General features: G+C 37.1%; 1 protein-coding gene across 1 annotated transcript; it reads right to left on the reverse strand.

Annotated features, from left to right (window-relative positions):
• Positions 1-1,444: 1,444 nt before the first annotated feature.
• On the reverse strand, positions 1,445-2,814 carry LOC121175254 (growth-regulating factor 6). Its single transcript, XM_041017819.1, has 2 exons — positions 2,378-2,814; positions 1,445-1,665 (listed from the first exon to the last, which is right to left on the reverse strand). The coding sequence occupies exons 1-2, from the start codon at positions 2,784-2,786 to the stop codon at positions 1,526-1,528; spliced, it is 549 nt and encodes a 182-aa protein (XP_040873753.1). The 5' UTR covers positions 2,787-2,814; the 3' UTR covers positions 1,445-1,525.
• Positions 2,815-21,385: the final 18,571 nt, after the last annotated feature.

The following is a 21,385-nucleotide window of genomic DNA, read 5'->3' on the forward strand; positions in this document are numbered from 1 at the left end:
TAAGTTAGTTGCCAAACTCGGACTACAAAGGCAATAAGAGGTACATACTTGTTTTTCCCATTATTTCAGCCTTTTATACATGAATGGTATAACTTATTTTTTAAAATGTATTTGTTATGTGTGTGTGTATGTGCTACTGTGAAGTAGTTATTCCTAGGGATATGATTTTCCTTCATTGCTATGTGTTGGTCACATGATGCATCTTGGTTTAAATGAGCATTATAACCTTAATCTGTGATGAATTTAACTGCTTGTAAATTATAATGTCAGTGTACATAGGAACTAAGTAGATAAACTAAGCTTTTTTTACTTAAATTTTGTTTTATTTTACTTTTTATTTCTGAAACTTTTCATGGATAGCACGGGGCACAACTATTTATTTTTCTTGTTTATTTAGGCACATCGTTTTCAATATTATGGGAATAATTATCGTGTCAAAGCCTTAAAATATTTTAATCCAAATTGTGATCTGCAGCTACACCTCTTGAGGATTCTGCCATCCAATAATTCATTTAACAAATTATGTGTGGTGAATGAAATAATAAAATGCAAACTTTGATTAGAACATTAGTGAATACAAAAAAGTTAATTCATTCCCTAATTACCAGAATTAAGCTCACTATCATAGATGCTGGGATCAAAATTGGTGACAACCTCCTTGCCATTGATTTGATAGAAAGAAGTAAAAAACTTTAAGCAATATGGATTTGAGTTATTTAAAATAAATAGGTGTCTTTTACTCTCTGTCACTGTGTTGAGTTGTGTTATATGTTGTGTGCTCTCTCTCTATCTCTCTTTTTCTCTCTTATCCTATTGTTTTTGTATTGATTGCTTTGGTGGGTCTATTTATTTTTTCTTTGGAACCAAATGGGGTTTTAATAATTTCTCAAATTGGCTTCTGCTTCATTCACTTGTTTGTTCTCACCACCAAGCATTTTTCTTCTTTTTTTTCCCTATTCCTTTCACAACACGGTACTACTCTTAATTTATTTTGTCCTATTATGTCATCTTCTGGTTTGTATTGAACCTCGTCTCTCAATTGTCCGGTGTTCACTGCTGATTTTGTGAAACCTTTCCTTATATTGTCTCTTCTTCTAAATAATAAAGCCAACTCCTTATGTTGTTTTGGTTTGTCTAAGAAATGATGGCACTATTGTGTTGTGCTCGGGAAAATGAAACCATACCAGGTTGTGGGGCTGGAAAATTAAAAAAAAAAAAAAAAACATGTGTAGGATAGAAATTTACCTTTTATTTGGTCTATTTTTTTATTGTCAAAGCAAATAAGTTAATCAAGATTAATAAGCTGGTAAATTAAATGTGACTGAAGTTAAAAAAAATAACACTAGTGCATCTAATCAAAGCATTCTTTACATTACATACCAAAAACAAAGGAGTGAAGGCTGCCATTAACCATGTATTCATATACTAGTATTTTTTTCTTGTCCTCTAATGCAACAGCCAATAAGCTTTACAAGATTTTGATGTTGAAGCTTCGCAATTACTTTAACTTCTGTCATAAACTCAGTTATTCCTTGTCCAGAACATTTGCTGTGATGTACTTGTAGATCAAGGCTTGGTGTTCAAGCTCCATCCACTGTGATGGAGTGAATGGCCCTCTCACACTAGCCAAAGCCCCATGCATGCTTATGCTTCCTGAATTGTAACCTTTGCATACTCACATGTACCACAAGACAAGGTCAAAAAAACATGCAACTCAAGCACAAAGGCCTAAACCAGCTTCATAACAAAATTGACAATTTTAAAAAAACAACAAAATACATGAAAATTTAAAATAGAAAAGAAAGTCACTCCTTAGTCTAAAAGAAACAAAACAGCAAAAAGAGGGGAGCAGAAGGTTCAATCAATGGTTTGGAACGTTTAATGATTTTTTCCTAGTCAACTTTGATATGAAAAGTGAAACAAAGATTTCAGAGAAAGAGACTGTACTACAACGAATCAAATTTTTGGAACTTTTTTTCTTATCCCTTGCTCCTATAAGTTATAGCTCTTCATATATTTTCCTCCTTTGGTACACTCTAGTTTACTGTGCAATTTTTTTTTACCAAAATTCATCTTCCTAAAACGGAAAGTAGAAGAAGATTTAATTTTACATCTTAGGAAGAACAATTTTTTTGTTTTAACTTTCTGGTGACATGACTCAAACAGAGACCACTCATGTATTTTTTTTCCATGATAAGACCTTCCACCGGTACTGTAGAGTGTAGAATCAGACAATAACAACCCACATAATATTTTGGCTCCCCACAACGGATACCATTTTCAAATCCAAATCCAAAAACACCCATTTAAAAAAAAGTACTTAATTAATTGGTAATTAATAAATATTCCCCAAAGATAAAAAAAATTATGTATATACCTGTATTTTTGCTGTAACTAGACAATTGATGATAAGAAAAAGGCAATGTGGCATTTGAGAAAGCCTTGTCTACCAATAAAGTCTCTGACTTTGGAGAAGAGAAGTTCAACATTTGTGATTGGTGATGACCATCAGAGAAAAGAGTTGCATTATTAGATCTCAACAAAGAGTTGTTTCTTTGCTGAAAGAGCATTGCTTTGGAGGCTGAAGGCATGTCATGATCAGTTTTAGCAACTTTGGAAATTCTCCACTCATCATCTTCACTAGCTATGGCAGATCTCTCTTGCTTGAGCAAACCAGATCCGTACCACTTGTGCTTTGTCTCAGGATCTGAAGCAAGAGAAGAACCAAACACACAACCACTTTCTGAACCCACCACCCCCTCCAAACCCACCACCCCAAGATCCATAAAAAAAGAGAGAGACAACAACAACAAAAAAAAACACAGTAAAAACTAGACACAGTAAAAACTAGACAATTCTTCTTTTCAATTTGCTGACTGCGTCATTGTGCGAAGAATCCTAGTGCATGGAATCTAGACGGTTATCGAGAACTAATTTGACTCACAGAACACAAACACATACGCATACTTCAGTGTTAATTCAAAAATTAAAGGACGAAACTAGGTGCAGGAAAAGCAATTGATGAGAGTTGCATGAGGTTCTTAAACTTGAGAATATGTTGTTATGCTGTTTCACAATTGGAGCAATTGATGTGACAGTTCTTGTATAAGAATTGTTGCTTATATAAGCAACCGTTCTTAACAGTTTTCAAGAATTGTGAGACAATTATTAGACCCTTTTTAAGTTTTGAGGATTGTAATTTGTACCATTATAGAGAAAACTTGTTGAAGTTCTTAAATCCCATGAGTCATTATAGGTCCCATCAAAAGTGAGTTTAGCAACTCCACCATAGTTGCCCCATTGGAGATGCTCTAAATGTTTCTTATATTATCTATAATCAATATTAGAGTTTCACTTTCACCATCATAACTAGCAACAACCTTTACTGTAAACTTTTATTGCATGGGCTACCAAAGTGAAACTTTAATTTTGATTGCAAAACAATACCAGGGGTACTGAAACTAAGTTTTCTCTTGCCTATGTAAGTGTTTTCTCATGCTAATGATTACCTCCACAATAGACATGTGTACAGTTTTTGCCATCTGATTGCAGCTAGTTCTGCTAAGACTCTCTACCCTCCCATGCAGATGTGAGATACCATGTGATGTGCAACAAGAATTATTGAATGCGGATACAATTAGTTACTCTATGCTTTTAAAAGGATTCAACTTTTACAATATGTTTTTGTGCAGCTGTTGAAGAGTTGGTAACAGGTTGCCGTGTGGGGACAACAACAAAGGACAAGCTTAGGAGGGTCATAAAATGGGTGCAGCAGTCTCGGTCAACCATTTGCAACATTAAGTTGCAGTCCAATCAAGTATTCTCTTTGCCCTGTAATTGTTGCCCCTATTATACATTTCCGACAAGGATGTAAGGATACCTCATGAAACCATAGAAGTATCATTAGAACACTACATCTTAATATCCTATGGCTTTGGTTACGTTATTAGGCTGAGGGCATCGTTTGTTGCATTTATCACATAAAGTTTAGGATAAGAAATTAGGACTTCTGTTGTTCGAAGATTAAGTCACATAACAAATAGAATTGGCGTATTCAAAAGAGAAAAAAATAAGTACAAAATCCAAATCTGTGCACTTGTCTGTCCAATTCATGTCCTGTATTTGATGAGTGTGCTATGTGCTATGTTAGACGAGTGTATCATTTATCCATCAATCATCCAATTGACTCATGTATAAATCCAACAAATCCATCCCTTTAACAAAACAATAATCAATGGACTGGATCACCATTTGTTTGGGTGGATATTGAACCATGTAACATATTTTTGTAATTCATTGGGTCAAATAGTTCAAAGTTCATTGTTTCAGCATAGGTCTTTGAGGGATAAGTTTTGGACTCTGGTGTTTGAGTATAAGACTGTATAAATATTGAATTTTATTTATAATTTTTTTGAAAAAGTAAAATATAAGATACTTTAAATACATGAATTGAATATTCATCCCTAAAAAAAGGTTTATGGATGAGTTGGATGATTTTTTATTGTGCCATGAATGGATTGAATTTTTCTAATACATTTTTAACAGATCATAAATGATTAATGCTTTAGTGTGTATGTGTTTTTATGTTTAAAACCTTGTTGAATGTCAATCCAACATTTTGTTTCTTTCACATTCAATTACATTGGGAAGGTGGGACAATGAAAATGCAACAGTCTTACTTTCAATTCAAAATTTATCCATCCATTTGATACCTCTAGTTGTGTCAATTGTCCTGAGGCAAGTAAGATATTAAAAGCTAGCAAATCCTTTTGTTTTATTATATAGCATGTCACTAATATTACGAGTCATGGCATGACATCTATACATTGTTCATAGTTTGCATTAGAATTCCTTTTTCATTTTTCTTTTCTCTAGTCTTCATATTACTAAGTAGGTATAAATTCTTGTCAAAATGCTTACTTATTATGTCTTTGCAGCAGCTGAATTTGCAGAACTGAACTAAAGCTTCCTTCAGCATATTGTCCAACACCTTGTAAGTTCTACAACCGAGCTCAGTTCAGTTTGAATAACTTAACTGATTGCCCTTGGATTTGATTGTAACAGAATTACAAGATAGCATATAGGATAATCTTCTAGAGCCAATATCCTCTTGCCACGTAATCATTGTCTTGGCTGGACTTCCTTGACGTAATCTTGCAGATACTGAGGTATGTTTGCTACACTTTTTGGTCTGTGATTCATATGTATGCTTTGTATGGTTTGCTCGGCTGATGATTTTGAAATCTCTTAGCCACAAATAAAGTTGTATGGTGGCAATAGTTGCCCAACTGCATATAGTCATGGCAATTAAAATCCCTTAGTGTCACATATCATATGAAAATTTATAAAGCTATAGTAGTGAATATTGACTAACTCAAAGGAAGAATAACCAAATACGGCTATGAATATGAGTGTGATTGATTACTTCTCAGTTCTCGATGAAGGCAATCATATTTATAAACCATATTGCCAACCTTTATAAAATTTATCCCTTGTTTTATATTTAATTAATCTCTGGTTAAGTTGACACACACACCCTCATGAGACACACACACACCGACACCCTCATGAAAAACACACACACACACCCTGACCTAACACAAAGACACACACACACACACACCCTCATCACACAGACACACACACACGCTAATGATACACACGCACTACTCATCACACACACACCCTCATGACACACACAGACACTCATCATACACAGACACGCTGATGATACACACACATACACTCATGACACACACACCCTCATGACACACACAGACACTCATCATACACACACACACGCTGATGATACACACACACACACACCCTCATGACACACACACACACCCTCATCACAAATAGACACACCCTCCTGATACACACACACACACCCTCATCACAGATAGGCACACCTCCTGATACACATACACACACCCTCATCACACACACAGACACCCTCATCTAAAAATTGAAAGGCAGGGTTTACTCACCTTTGTTGGCACATGAGGTCCACTCAAGAGGTCAGGTCTACTGGTTTCGTAAGTAGTGGGTTGGTTGGTGTACGAAGAACCTAATCCTTCTTGGTTGTCACATACCCAACTATAATAATAAAGCATAAGCACCTTCCAAACCCAGAATTTGAAATTAGTTACATAAAGAACTGTTGATGTTGATATTTGTCTATAATTGAAATTTTGATTTTGTATGTTCTTGTACGTCATCAATGTAATTTGCTATATAAACAGTTGTTGTTCATGCTGAGTGAACCTTAGATTCCCGTTTGAGACAGAATGCAATGATTCTTGCAGAGAGTTTTCATTAGTCATTGTATTTAGTCTTGAATTGTCCGTTTGGACAGTTTAGGGAGACTAATATTTTTATGTTAGATTCATTCGTTAAGGTTATTATTATTTTGATTAATTTGATGAAATTTCGGTTCAATGCATTTCAAGTTGTTCTTTGGGTGCATCTTGATTATCGGGAAATTCATTTCACCGATGTCATGTCGTGTACTTGGAGACCAATGCGAAATGCTGCCGAAATTTTGTCAAATTTTCCAAAATAATGCTAACCCTGACGTCTGAAGCTAACATAAAAGACAGTCTTCCTAAATAGGATAGGGCCACACCTATAAATAAAAAAAGTGAGATTTTCATGCATGGATTGCTTAGATGGATCGAAGTTGGATGAGGATGGTGTCGAGCAGTTCTTGCAATTTGCTTCAGAAAGAGGTCGACCAAATGAAGAAGGAAAATATTATTGTCCTTGCATCAACTGTTTGAATGGAAGACGACAACTACTAGACGACATACGGGACCATCTATTGTGTGATGGGATTAAGAATAATTACAAGACGTGGATATGGCATGGTGAAGTGACAGACATGCAGAGTGGGTCCCAATGTGAACCGTTTGATGTAGAAATGGGAGATCGCTTGGAGGACATGATTCGTGACCTTGGACAAGAGTCTTTCCAGCAAGCACATGCTCCTGTGTATGAAGGATTGCAGAAGGATTGCAGAGTGATTCAAAGAAGCCTTTGTATATGGGGTGCAAGAATTCCTTAACCTTGTTGTCTGCGGTGTTAAGTCTGGTTAATGTGAAGGCCAGGTATGGGTGGAGTGACAAAAGTTTCACCTCACTGCTTGAGGTAGTGCACAATCTACTTCCAGAGGACAACACATTGCCTAAAACTTACTATAAGGCGAAAAAAATATTGTGTCCGATGGGTATGGAGTATCAGAAGATTCATGCTTGCCCTAATGATTGCATACTGTACAGGCATGAATTCCAAAAAATGTCCAAATGCCCTATTTGTGGGACTTCATGGTACAAAGTGAAGGATGAAGGGGAAAGCAGTTATGATGAAAAATCAAAGAAGGGCCCTCCAGTGAAGGTTTTGTGGTATCTTCCAATCATTCCATGGTTTAAGGGTCTTTTTGCTAACGAGGACGACACAGAAGACCTTACATGGCATGCAATTGGAAGGATTTCTTATGGAATGGTCCCTCATCCGACTGATTACTCGTAGTGGAAGAAGATTGATGGTTTGTATCTGAATTTCGGGAAAAAGTCATGAAATCTTAGACTTGGACTAGCCAGTGATGGAATGAATCCATATGGCACCTTAAGCACTCAACACAGTTCATGGCCAGTTCTGCTAGTAATTTACAATTTGCCTCCTTGGTTGTGCATGAAGCGAAAATACATGATGTTGTCTATAATGATATCAGGCCCAAGACAGCCAGGAAATGACATTGATATTTATCTAAGTCCGTTGGTTGAAGACCTGAGAAAGTTGTGGGATGAGGGGGTTGTAGTGTTTGATGCATTTCACAAGGAGACATTTGAAATGCGTGCAATGTTTTTTTGTACCATTAATGACTTTTCGGCATATGGGAATCTCAGCGTTACAGTGTTAAGGGTCATCATGCATGCCCCATCTGTGAAGAAAACACATGCTACATACAACTAAAACATGGAAGAAAAACAGTCTACAGTAGGCATCGCCGTTTTCTAACACCCAATCATCCTTACAGATGACTGAAAAAAGCTTTTAATGGAAGTCAAGTGCACGATATTGCACCGATACCGTTGGCTGGTGAGCAGGTATATCAGCGGGTTCAACACCTGAATATTGTATTTGGAAAGACCCAAAAGAAGTATAAAAGTAAGAGTTGCATATGGAAGAAGAGGTCCATTTTCTTTGATCTTTCGTACTGGTCTGATCTAGACGTTATACATTGTATTGATGTTATGCATGTGGAGAAAAATGTTTGTGACAGTGTGATTGGGACGCTCCTTAACATTCAAGGCAAGACAAAGGATTGCTTGAATACCCGTCAAGGTCTAGCTGATATGGGGATACGATCACAGTTGCATCCAAGGTCTGATGGGAAGAAAATTTACTTGCCCCCAGCTTGCCTTACTTTGTCCAAAAAGGAGAAGATAAGTTTTTGTCAGTGTCGTCGTCGGGTGAAGGTTCTACAAGGATACTCTTCAAATATTAAGAGCCTTGTGCAGTTGAAGGAGCTTAAGCTTGTATGGTTAAAGTTTCATGATTGTCACGTGCTCATGCAACAATTGTTAGTCGTGGCTATACGAGACATCTTACTAAACAAAGTTAGGTTAGCCATAACTCGCCTGTGCTTTTTCTTCCATGCTATATGTAGCAAAGTCATTGATCCTGTCAAGTTTGATGAGCTGGAAAATGAGGCCGCAATTATACTGTGCCAGTTGGAGATGTATTTTCCCCTGCTTTCTTTGACATCATGATTCACTTGATTGTGCATCTGGTTAGAGAAATCAAATGTTGTGGTCCTGTTTATCTACGATGGATGTACCCGGTTGAGCGATACATGAAGATCTTAAAAGGGTATACAAAGAATCTATATCATCTAGAAGCATTTATTGTTGAGAGGTACATTACAGAAGAAGCCATTGAATTTTGTTCAGAATACATTGAGAAGGCTAAACTTGTTGGCCTTCCTGAGTCTCGACATGATGACAGAGTGGGTGGTAAGGGTTCAAGAGGACTGCATGTGATCACTCCAAGTGTAGAAGATTTGTTACAAGCTCACTTGTATGCCTTGAACAACAGTAATGAAGTTTTGCCATACATACTTAAGCATGAAATTTGGGAGCTTTGATGAAATTTGGGAGCTTAACTATGTGAAATTTACTGTATGTGTTTTCAAATGTAAATGGGTTGACAGCAACACCGGTGCGCGCACCAATGAGATAGGATTTACGTTGGTAGACCTAAAGAAACTTGGTTACCACAATGACCCTTTCATCATGGCAGAACAAGCTAGACAAGTATTTTACGTGCAAGACCCTTGTGATGAAAGATGGTGCATAGTTCTCCAGGGAAAACAATTGGTGTTAATGTAGAAGATGATGATTCATACATGGACACCTATGTTAGTCCTTTGACCGCACAAATCACTCCTACCATTGTCGGAGAAGAAGAAGCTGATGACGTTCATGCTAATCGTAATGATCATGATGAAGGAGAATTGATTAACATCGTCTAATGTAATTTTCTATTTATATATTTGATTTTGCTATATTCATTTACATAACTCATACACATAATTCAAATTCAGTAATATTTAATGGACATTTAATATCAGTCCATAAAATGGAGCAAATCAATACTACATTTCTATTTAGAATAAAACATTGAAACTAAATAGAGTGTACACAAGCCAATCATATGTGATTGGTTATTATATGATTGGTTTACTAATTGCATTATTGAAAACATGCATATATTGGATGAAAGCTTTGAAAATGGAACTTATGGCAGTTCATCTTAAATTGTTGTAGGTACTCTTCCTTCTTTAGATACTCTTCCTTCTTCCTAGCAGCTAGTGCCTCAATCATCTACTTGTTAGCTCTAGACATTGACCTTGATGTCCACACTGCTTTTGCAATTAGGTTACTCAACACAAATCTTATTGACATATTGTTCTTTGATTTTCCATAGATTAAATGTGTAAACATAGATTACATTCTTATCCAAACTTTGGTTTTTAGTTTTTGGTCAGAGCAAGCTAATTGAAATTGCTTAAAATAGACTCAAAGATGCAATACCTTCAATAATTTAACACAAATTAAATGCATCTCTAAATAAGCTACAGGATGCAATTCTCAAAGTAAAAGATGAAGTAAAAATAATTAAAGATGAAGACAATCATTCAAAATCTAATTTAGGTAAATTTTAAAAAACAAATAACTAAAACACGAGTTATAACTTTTTTTTTGTGAGAATAGATTTAAGAAGTATATATATATAATGTTTAAAATTATAAGAGATGTTAGCATAATTAATGCAGGTAAAGTTTTTTTTAAAAAAAAAAGTTATATTTAAAGAGAAACAAATTTAAAAATAAAAAATATGTTTGACGAATTAAAAAAATTAAATTTGAAACAGAAAAAGATTAAGTCCTTTTCAAGATATTTTACTTTAATTTAATAAATAATTTGAAAATAATAAAAAGATTAACTCGGCCCCCTACCTAGCTTTATCACTGTCTTTAAAGCAATTGTGCCCCCCACCTTAGATCAACAAGAGAATGAAATAGAAGTGAATTTCCTTATCAGGAACAAGTTATTGCTTACCAGATACCCCTAATGCTAATAACCTAATAGAATAATATATTAAAAAATTTAAATAGAGAAAACTAATTCCACACTGCTGTAAGGATTATCAACAGTTGTCTGAAGCCAACCAAATATTTTCCAACTGGATGCTACACTTACTATGGCAACAACGCTTCTCAAAATGTTATCACAGTACTTTTTGTACCCAAAACCATAAATTGAGAAGGTTTTTTATTTTGAAAGCTGAATTTGTTCAGAATTTTAATAAAGCCGTGTCTAATATCAATAGTAGACAAAAAGGTCTGTAGCTTACCGTCTATATATATACATTCTTTATCTCTTTTGACTCATTGTCAACAGACATACTGCACAACCCAAAAGCCGGTCCCACACCAGCTTCTACTTTCTCCATTTGTCTTCCCTGGAGACTAAGTTTTTGTTTTGTGCTTTCCTTTTTCTCAGTTTCCAAGCTACCATTATATGGCTCTATAAGCTTATGCATTAAAAATAACAATCAGAATGATAAGCTAACTAACAAAGAACATATTTACAGGAAAAGCATCTCAAAATTAGTTATTATTGTTCACAGACTAATATGGAAGCCATGTAGTCATGACATTCATTGTTGACATGTAGGAGGACCACAGAAATGGTGGCTTTGAATTTAAAACTAGCAATTAAGATAATATCATTATCCTGTTTAAGTTGTTCATCATATCTAATTATTGAAACAAATAATATGTACCTTCAAACTATCCTCAAATCCAGCAAATAGGATTTGTCCATCAGGATGAAAAGCAATTGAGCGTACCCCCGAAACCTAATACAAAGTAATTTATACTTATTAGAGTTTACTATTTCATGTAAATTTATAGGCTTGCATTAGAAGAAAAAGCAACATGCTATACCTACCATGCTACAATGACAACTAAGCTACATCGTAGTATATGACTTAAAACACAAAAACGCATTAACATTTTATGCATCTGTAACATACAAAACAGGACAGGATACACTAGCAATTTAAAGTTACAGAAATGTTCTAGGTCACAACTAAACTAATCATTTTGCATTTGGAAACTATCCACAACAATGTGATGGCAAAAGGAAACTGGTAAAATAAAAAGTGTCAACTGTCAAGCAGGGTTATCCATTGAAAAGGTTACCAAAGAGATTCCAAGAAAGATAGTAGTGGTAAATAGAACTGATCTAAATGTATTAAAACTAAAATTCAATTGATAAGAGGCAGATTTGGAAGCAGAATTTATGGTATATTTTAATGGGTATAATTGATTCCTTTCAAACAGAAAAAGAAAGCTTTAGCAAGTTTAGATACCTCATGTCTGGTAGATCCAATCAGTTCAAAGGTTTCTAAATCCCAAAATTTCATTGTTCTATCTGCTGAACCTGCAAATCAAATTGTGAACTGTTATTCTTTTGCTGAATAACAATGTTTTATGTTTGGTGTAAATCAGTAAATGCGCAAACTTCAACAAAGACATATTAGTTAATTACACCAAAAATGAATTTTTCTAAGATGGAATTTTCAGTAAAATATTTAGAACTTTTTTCTCTCCAAAAATGCACTCTAGAGTCTATACCCGAGCATGCATGCAGTTTGAATTGTTAGCAAAACATGATTTGATATGACCCACAAAGCATTATGGGGGCTAGACCAGAATACATTCTAGATAATCTCTAATTGAGTTTTTAAAGATGCTCAAAGATTTCCTTAGTCCCTCCACAGAATTACTTCAGAATATACTAATTAACTTACTCTTTGCTTCTTCCAAATCCGAAAGCTTTATTACCCCTGACGATGCTCCAGAAAGAATCAACACTTCTGCTGAGTCAAAAGTCACTGCTTCTATTGAACTAGTGTGACCACACAAACTCTGCATAATGCATTTCTATTTAGTAAGATACCACTATTAGGTTTAAAGCTCAACATGGCTCTGCTGCTATCATAAGAAAGTCAAACCCATGTCACAAAGGGAACCCAATCAACAAAAAGGGTACAAATAATAGATTATTATGATCCATGTATGGTAGGAAGTTTAAAGAATTTTTTCACTTTTCATTGCTAACATGTTTGAGATCATACACAGTTCAATGTTCATTCATCTTGGTTTGATTCAAAATTTTCATTTGCAACTTCCAAGCTAGTTATGTGGCAAAAAAACAATGTTGGCATCAGACTTGTTTGATTAATGATCATTGAATTGGTCGTTAAGGAAAATTGTTTTGGTAAAAATGAAATTTTGGCATCTTGGTGATGTAAGCTCCATTGGACCTTGTAGGCCTAGGATCTACTTCATCAATGGATTCCTTTGCTTCTTGGAAGATGAATGGTAGCGGAATGGAGAAGGAAGAGAGAGAGGAGACGCCACTTCAAGGAGAAGATGAGTCTAGAAGAAGCTCACCACCATAGGAGGCCATGGATAAGAGCTTGGAGGAAGAAGGAGATGAATGAAGGAAGAGGGAGAGAAGAGCACGAAATTTTGTGCTCTAAAAGAGCTCTGAAATCTGAAGTTAATATTCAAATGAACAAAGTTTTTAAAAAATGCACACACATGACCTCTATTTATAGCCTAAGTGTCACACAAAATTGGAGGGAAATTCAAATTTCACTTGAATTTGAAATTGAATTTGTGGAGCCAAACTTTGGAGCCAAAATTTCACTAATTATGATTAGTGAATTTTAGTTATGGTTCAGCCCACTAATCCAAGATCAATTCCAAGATTCTCCACTAAGTGTGCTTAGGTGTCATGAGGCATGAAAAACATGAAGGACATGCACAAAGTGTGACTATATGATGTGACAATGGAGTGTAGTAAGCAAATGCTCACCTCCCCCTCTAAAATTTAATTGGATTAGGCTTCTACCAATTCAATTAAATTTATTTCCAACCACACACATCAAATATCAACTAAGTGCATGTGAAATTACAAAACTACCCCTAATACAAAAACTAGTCTAGGTGCCCTAAAATACAAAGGCTGAAAAATCCTATATTTCTAGGGTACCCTACCTACAATATGGAGCCCTAAATATAAGGACCAAATATAATAACATCCTAGTCTAATATGTACGAAGATAATTGGACCCAACCTTGGCCCATGGGCTCAGAAATCTACCCTGAGGTTCATGAGAACCCTAGGGCCTTCTTCAGCAGCTCTAGCCCAATCTTCTTGGAGCCTCTTGCTCATGGTTCTAGTGACTGGTCCCTTCCTAGGGAGGATTGCATCATCCCCTTCCCCTTGAAGAGGATTTGACCTCAAATCTGTTAGTTCCTTGTAACACCCTGATATATATATCTATATATTATTAGTAATTATGTTTGATGTTTGATTATTTGTTGCGTTATTTTCATCCGTAATTATTTTTAAGGAAGTTAATTTAGTTAATAGAGGGGTGTGGATAGATAAGGATCTAGCTTCTCAAAGAATCCTGTTGAGAAAGCTTCTCAAAGAAGCCACGAGGAAGCTTCTAGAGGAAGCCTCTTAATGAAGCTTCTAGAGAAAGCTACATGCAGCTGCCTCGGTAAAAACGCTGCTCAGCCTTCATTAACCGTTGGATCTTCTCGAAATTTGGTCTTAAACTTCACAAGACACTTGTCCATGATCTGACTGTTGGGATCTTTGAGAAGATGTCTGGAGTATGCTAGAAGCCTCTTAATGAAGCTTCTAGAGGAAGCCTCTTAATGAAGCTTCTAGAGAAAACTACATGGAGCTGCCTCGGTAAAAATGCTGCCCAGCCTTCTTTAACCGTTGGATCTTCTCAAAATTTGGTTTGCAACTTCACAAGACACTTGTCCATGATGTGACCGTTGGGATCGGTGACAAGATGTCTAGAGTGTGCTAGAAACTTCCGTTCCCGAGAGCATCTCTTATTTAAGCATTTCAGCCTTTGCTTTCGTGTAGCTTAGGAAAAACGTCATTTCTTCTTCTTTCTTTCTTCCAAAGACATTTCTAAAGTTCCAAGAACTTTCTCCATCACCCACATCCACCATTAGCCACCACAAACTATCACTATTCTCCATTGAAAACCCACACCGAGAGGAACCCTTCAACCGAAGCGGAATCTTCCAACTTGGCTTGCGGTTCCGGTAGAGAACAAAAACCCTAATCTGACCTTTTGTTTTCTTTCGAGGTAACCATGGTTCTATGCTTGTTTCTTGTTAGTTTCATTTATCTTTGCATCTTTTCTGACTTTGGAACCGCCATTGCATGTCTTATGCTTCCTTTGAAAAACCTTAGAGAAAGAGACTTTGTAAACGTTATCCTTTCATGAAATGAATGTTATTTTCGTAACCTACACTGAACCCCGGTCACATTGGCATGGTCAAAATTTCCAAATGATGTTCCTTTGTAAAACCCGAAATGCTCTCAGCTCTTTCATGTAGTGATGTGGGTGTTTGACCCAGAGCACTGTTACTAGCTTTGTTTTTTGAAATCCATACTATGTCTCCTTCGTTTTGGCATAGTAGAGGCTTGCGTGGAATTGACGAGCAAGGACAAAAAGGAATCTTCAAGTGACGTGATGAGGAATCCGCGGGGTAGCTCACGATAGGTAAGGGGAGTTTATTATAAAATTTACCATTTTAACACCATAGTTAGGGTCAGGGAACCTAGCTATGAGGATACCTGCCTGTCCCTGTTGCATGCTGATTTTTCTTCAAAGAAAATTACGTTTTAACTAATGGGATGCGATATATATATGTATTGTGATGAATGATATTGTTTTGGCTGTTTGAAGACTGTGCGTGTGGAAATGATATTGTTGTGTTTGTTTGAATTGTTGTTGATGTTGCTATTGAGGATTTTAATTGATATGTGATGATAATGATGATTATGATGATATTGATTTGAGATGACATTGTTAATAAAGACCATGTCAACATGAATTGTTATTATTGATGAATATGTGAATATGAAATGAGGTTGTTGTTGTTGTTGATAACGTCATTGAGATGAGATGATATTTATGTTGTGAATGAAATGGAAATACGATTTGTTGATTGATGTTGGAAATGCATTGGCATGTGCATGTTGTGTATGTTCGTGGGGGGCACTGTGCACTGACCTTTCAGGGTCTTTGGCACTAGCTTTTGGCCACGTTCATACGTTGGATGTTGTGTATGATCGTGGAAGGCACTGTGCACTGACCTTCCAGGGTCTTTGGCACTAGCTTTTGGCCACGATCATACGTCGTATGAAGTGTATGTCATGGGGGGGTAGAGTGCACTGACCTTGTCGGATGGCCCAGACGTGGGTAACTAGCGTGGTTAGAGAATCTAAGCATTCCTGAGGGGATGCTTAGGTGCTTTAATTGGTCCATGGTCTTTGGCATTTACCTTTGGCCGTGATCGTAGCTCATACGACACAGGAAATAGAGTAACTGTGGCCAAGTGTACTTTGTACTAGGGGGCTGTCACCTGGTAGGGAACACCTTTGGGCTCCCAGGCTGATCACCTATGGGAAGGGGGCTGTTACGTTCACAACCGGGTGGTCTCAACAAACTCAGCACAGTTCCCTAAGTGAGAGTGTCGTGTGGACACGCTTAGGCTATTTCCTGATATTTGGTTGTTGTTGGTACGTACCACATTGCATCTGAGTGTTGAGTTAGGTGCATGCATCATTCTGTGCAGTCTTGGTTGGGTCCATGGATGGATGATGAGTAATTGTTGGATGTGAATGATGAATATTTGTTGGATATGAGTGTTGAATAATGATTGTTGTGTATGCTTATCATGTTTGCCTATGTTCCTTGCTAATTGTGGTTATTTGGAATTGGTATTGGTTCTTTTATAATAAACTCACCCTTGCAATTTTGTATCATGTGGTTGATACCTGTGATGATCATGAACCTTGTTCGTGGGAGCAGAATGACAGTGGCAGGGTGTAGGGAGTAAGATTCTGGTGAGGAGCCGCCGAGCCGACGTGATGACGTTGGCGTTATTTTGGGAGAGAGTTGTGTTTTGTAATCAACTCCTCCGTAGTTGGCTTTTAAGTTTTATTTTGTTGAGTTAAAGATGTAAAACTGGAATTTTAATTATATATATATGAACATATTTAATTTTCGTTATGTGTATGACATGTACTGATATATTGTTTCTATGTAATTATGCATACTCACTTAAGTAATGGCGTGTTGTTGGATGAATTTATGTTGTGACAAAATCACTTCTATTTTCATAATAAAAAATAAAGGGAGTTCTTTTTATAAAAATTGAAATTATCGAATATTAGAGTGTGGATACCGTAGCGACGAGGCGGCTCGTTACATTCCTCCTCCTCAATATCAGCTCCACCTGCAAAAGGAATTAAATCAGAAATGTTAAAAGAGGTGTTGACTCCATACTCTTCTGGGAGGTCCAACCTATAGGCATTGTTATTGATCCTCTCCAAAACCTGAAAAGGTCCATCCCCTCTAGGGCTAAGCTTGGATTTCCTTTTAGTAGGGAATCTATCCTTCCTAAGATGGAGCCAAACCTAGTCACCCTCATTAAGAACTAGCTCTTTTCTTCCTCTATTGCCTTTAGTTGAATACACCTTTGTTTGTTTCTCTATTTGGTTCTTTACCCTCTCATGCAACTTCTTTACAAATTCTGACCTTGACTCCCCTTCTTTATGTATAAAAGAAGTGTCCAATGGGAGGGGAATGAGGTCTAACGGTGTTTGGGGATTGAACCCATAGAAAACCTCAAAAGGGGACTGCTTGGTGGTTCTATGAACCCCCCTGTTGTAGGAAAATTCTACATGAGGAAGATACTCATCCCAAGACTTATGGTTACCTTTCAGAAGAGCCCTTAAAAGGATGGATAAAGACCTATTTACTACCTATGTTTGCCCATCAGTTTGTGGATGACAAGTGGTAGAGAAATGAAGTTTAGTTCCTAGCTTAGCCCATAAGGTTTTCCAGAAGTGGCTAAGGAACTTAGCATCTCTATCTGACACAATGGTCCTAGGCAAACCATGGAGTCTCACAACTTCCTTGAAAAAGAGTTTTGAGATGTGGGAAGCATCATCCACCTTGGGGCATGGTATAAAGTGTGCCATCTTGCTAAACCTATCCACCACCACAAAGATAGAGTCTACACCTCTTTGGGTTCAAGGAATCCCAAGGACAAAGTCCATACTAATGTCTACCCAAGGTGCAGATGGGATGGGTAAGGGTGTGTATAGCCCATGAGGCATCACCCTAGACTTGGCTTGTAAACAAGCCACACACCTAGTGCAATGCTTATGGACATCTTTCTTCATATGGGGCCAATAAAACTTTTCTTTGAGTAAGACAAGGGTCTTGTCTATCCCAAAGTGGCCCATGAGCCCACCCTCATTTCTCTCTTTCACAAGTAATTTCCTAATGGATCCTTGGGGTATGCAAAGCTTTCCCTCTTTGAACAAATACCCCTCAGCCAAATAGAATCCATCTTGGTCCTTTTTCCTACAACTCTCGTAAATAGGAGAGAAATGTTCATCTAAAGCATACAAGTCCCTAATATTATCAAATCCTAAAATTTGAGCTCCTAGGGAGCAAAACAATGTGTGTCTCCTAGAGAGGGCATTAGCTACCACATTTGTTTTTCCCTTTTTGTATTTGATAACATATGGAAATTGCTCTATGTACTCTACCCATTTTGCATGCCTCTTGTTTAACTTGCTTTGCCCTCTAATGTACTTAAGTGATTGATGATCACTATGAATGACAAATTCCTTGGAAACAAGGTAATGTTCCCAAGTTTGGAGGGCTCTTATTAAGGCATAAAGCTCTTTATCATAGGCGGGGTAGTTGAGGGTGGTACTATGAAGTTTTTCACTAAAATAAGCAATAGGGTGCCCACCTTGTAACAATACAACTCCAACTCCCACTCCAGAGGCATCACATTCTAGCTCAAAAGTTTTAGAAAAGTCAGGAAGAGCTAGAACAGGTGCCTTAGTAAGCTTTTCTTTGAGCAAAGCAAAGGCTTGCTCTTGTTTTTCACCCCAGGTAAATGCCACATTCTTCTTCACCAGCTCATTGAGAGGTGATGCAATTGTAGAGAAATTAGGAACGAACCTTCTATAGAAGCTTGCTAACCCATGGAAGCTCCTAATATCTCCCACACTTTTTGGGGTGGCCCATTCTTGGATGGCCTTGATTTTCTCAGGGTCCACTTGGACCCCATTTCTACCAACTACAAAACCTAAGAAAACTATATTATCTACACAAAAGGTACACTTATCTATATTTGCATAGAGGGTGTTTTTCCTAAGGATTGAAAGAACTTTCCTGAGATGTCCTAAGTGATCATCTAGGCTTCTACTGTACACTAAAATATCATCAAAATAAACAACTACAAATCTACCTATGAAATCCCTTAAGACATGATGCATAAGCCTCATAAAGGTGCTTGGTGCATTAGTGAGCCCAAAAGGCATCACTAACCATTCATACAAACCAAACTTGGTCTTGAAAGCGGTTTTCCACTCATCACCCTTTTTCATCCTGATTTGGTGATAACCACTTTTAAGATCAATTTTTGAAAAGATATTGGCACCATGCAACTCATCAAGCAAATCATCAAGTCTAGGAATGGGGTGCCAATACTTTATCGTGATGTTGTTGATGGCCCTGCAATTTGTACACATTCTCCACATACCATCCTTTTTGGGCACCAACAACACCAGCACAGCACATGGGCTTAAGCTATCTTGGACCCAGCCCTTCTCCAACAATTCTTTAACCTGAGACTCTATCTCCTTAGTCTCTTGAGGGTTAGTCCTATAGGTTGGCCTATTAGGAAGGCTTGCTCCTGGGACTAAATCTATTTGGTGTTCTATTCCCCTTAAAGGAGGTAATCCAGGGGGTATCTCTTTGGGAAATATATCACCAAATTCATGTAAGAGTTCTTGGAACTTTGGGGGTAAGGTCTCAAATGTAGGAATTGTGGCAATGCTAAGGGATGTTTCCCTTGATAAGAGAAGGTAGAAAGATTGTTTAAGAAGGAGTGCTCTTTTAATATCACATTTTGTTGCAAAATGATTTTCCTTCTTAACAATCTTCTTGGAGGAATCATTTTCCTCTTTTTCCTTCCCCTTGGCCTTTGAAGACAAGGCCTTACTATCCTTATTTTTCTTTTGTTTTTCTAGTTTTTCTTCCTCATCCCTCTTATCTTTCATAGTTAGTTGATCTTTGGGCACCTGTGAAGGTGTTTGAGGATCCAACACAAATTTAGTGCCAAGATGGGTGAGGGTAATCTCATTAGTTAGGCCATTGTAAATAATCTTCCTATCAAATTGCCACGGCCTTCCTAAAAGAATATGTCCTGCCTCCATGGGAACTATATCACAATTAACTTCATCCTTATATGTCCCAATGGAGAAAGGTACCTTCACTTGTTAGTTAACTATCATTTCCCCTTGCTCATTGAGCCATTGAAGTTTACAAGGTTTTGGGTGGGGAATGATAGTGAGGTTCAACTTGGAAACTAATCTTGTGCTACAACAATTGCAACAAAATCCGCTATCCACAATGAGAGAACAAGTTTTATCTAAAATTTTGCATCTTGTGTGAAAGATGTTCTCTCTTTGGGATTGAGATAGATCACAAGATTGACCTCCAAGGAGCCTTCTAACCATTAAGAGGTCACCTTCTTCATGGGGGTAGACTTCCTCACTAGACTCTTCACCCCTTACTTTATCTTCACTTCCACTAGAAGAAGGGCAAGAAGTAGTCTCCTCTTGACTACTATAAATGTCTTGACCCCTCATGATCATGGTTTTCTTTGTGGGGCATTGAGAGGCAATGTGACCTCTCCCAAGACATTTGAAGCATTTAATATTGCTAGTCCTTTCTTGTGAACTAGTCTTAGGGGTGTATTTCTCTATGGTCTTACCCTTATCTTCCTTAGGTTTTGAAGGTGCAGCCCCCAAAATTCCATGGGCTTGGTCCTTCCTTGGATAAGAGTGAGAGCCATAAGATTTTGAAGAAGGCTTTCTTTTAATTTGTTGCTCCACTCTTATACAAAGTTGGACTAGCTCATCTAGGTCCCTATGTGGAAGGAGTTCAACCTTGTCCCTCACTTCCATATTAAGTCCACTAAGGAACCTAGCTATGCATGTTCTTTCCTCTTCCCTAAGTCCAGATCTTAAAAGGAGTAGTTCCATTTGTTGTCTATATTCTTCAACACTCATACTCCCTTGTCTAAGCCTTTGGAGCTTGTCCATAAGCTCCCTTTCATAGTAGGAGGGAATGTGCCTCTTCCTAAGGGCACTCTTAAGATCATTCCAATACTCTACTAGAGGATCCCCATGAATCCTTCGTTCCCTAACAAGGGAAGTCCACCAATAGAGGGCATACCCTTGAAAGCTAAGGGTAGCCAATGGAACTTTTCTCTCTTCGCTAATATGATGGCAAGCAAAGAGTTGTTCAACCTTCATTTCCCAATCTAAGTAAGCCTCAACATTATCTTTTCCATGGAAATATGAGAGGCTAATGTTAACCTCTTGAGGCCTTTTATCCTTTTCTCTTCTTTGGGAGTGATGTTTAGTATGTGAACTATGACGCCCTCTATAATAGTCGCTAAGTTCTTCACTTAAACTCTTGCAAGAGTCATGACTACTATAGGAGGCATGTTTTTCGCTTTTGATTTCTTTCATTATTTTTTTTCTTTCTTCCTCTCTTATTTTCTCTCTTTCATCTTGACTTATTTCTTCCACTCTTTTTTTACCTTTTTCTTTTCTCTCTTGTTTTTCTTTCCATAACTTGAGGGAACTCAACTCATCTAAGATTC

The sequence above is a fragment of the Glycine max genome, chromosome 8 (genome assembly GCF_000004515.6).
Source record: "Glycine max cultivar Williams 82 chromosome 8, Glycine_max_v4.0, whole genome shotgun sequence".
Classification (NCBI taxonomy): Eukaryota; Viridiplantae; Streptophyta; class Magnoliopsida; order Fabales; family Fabaceae; genus Glycine; species Glycine max.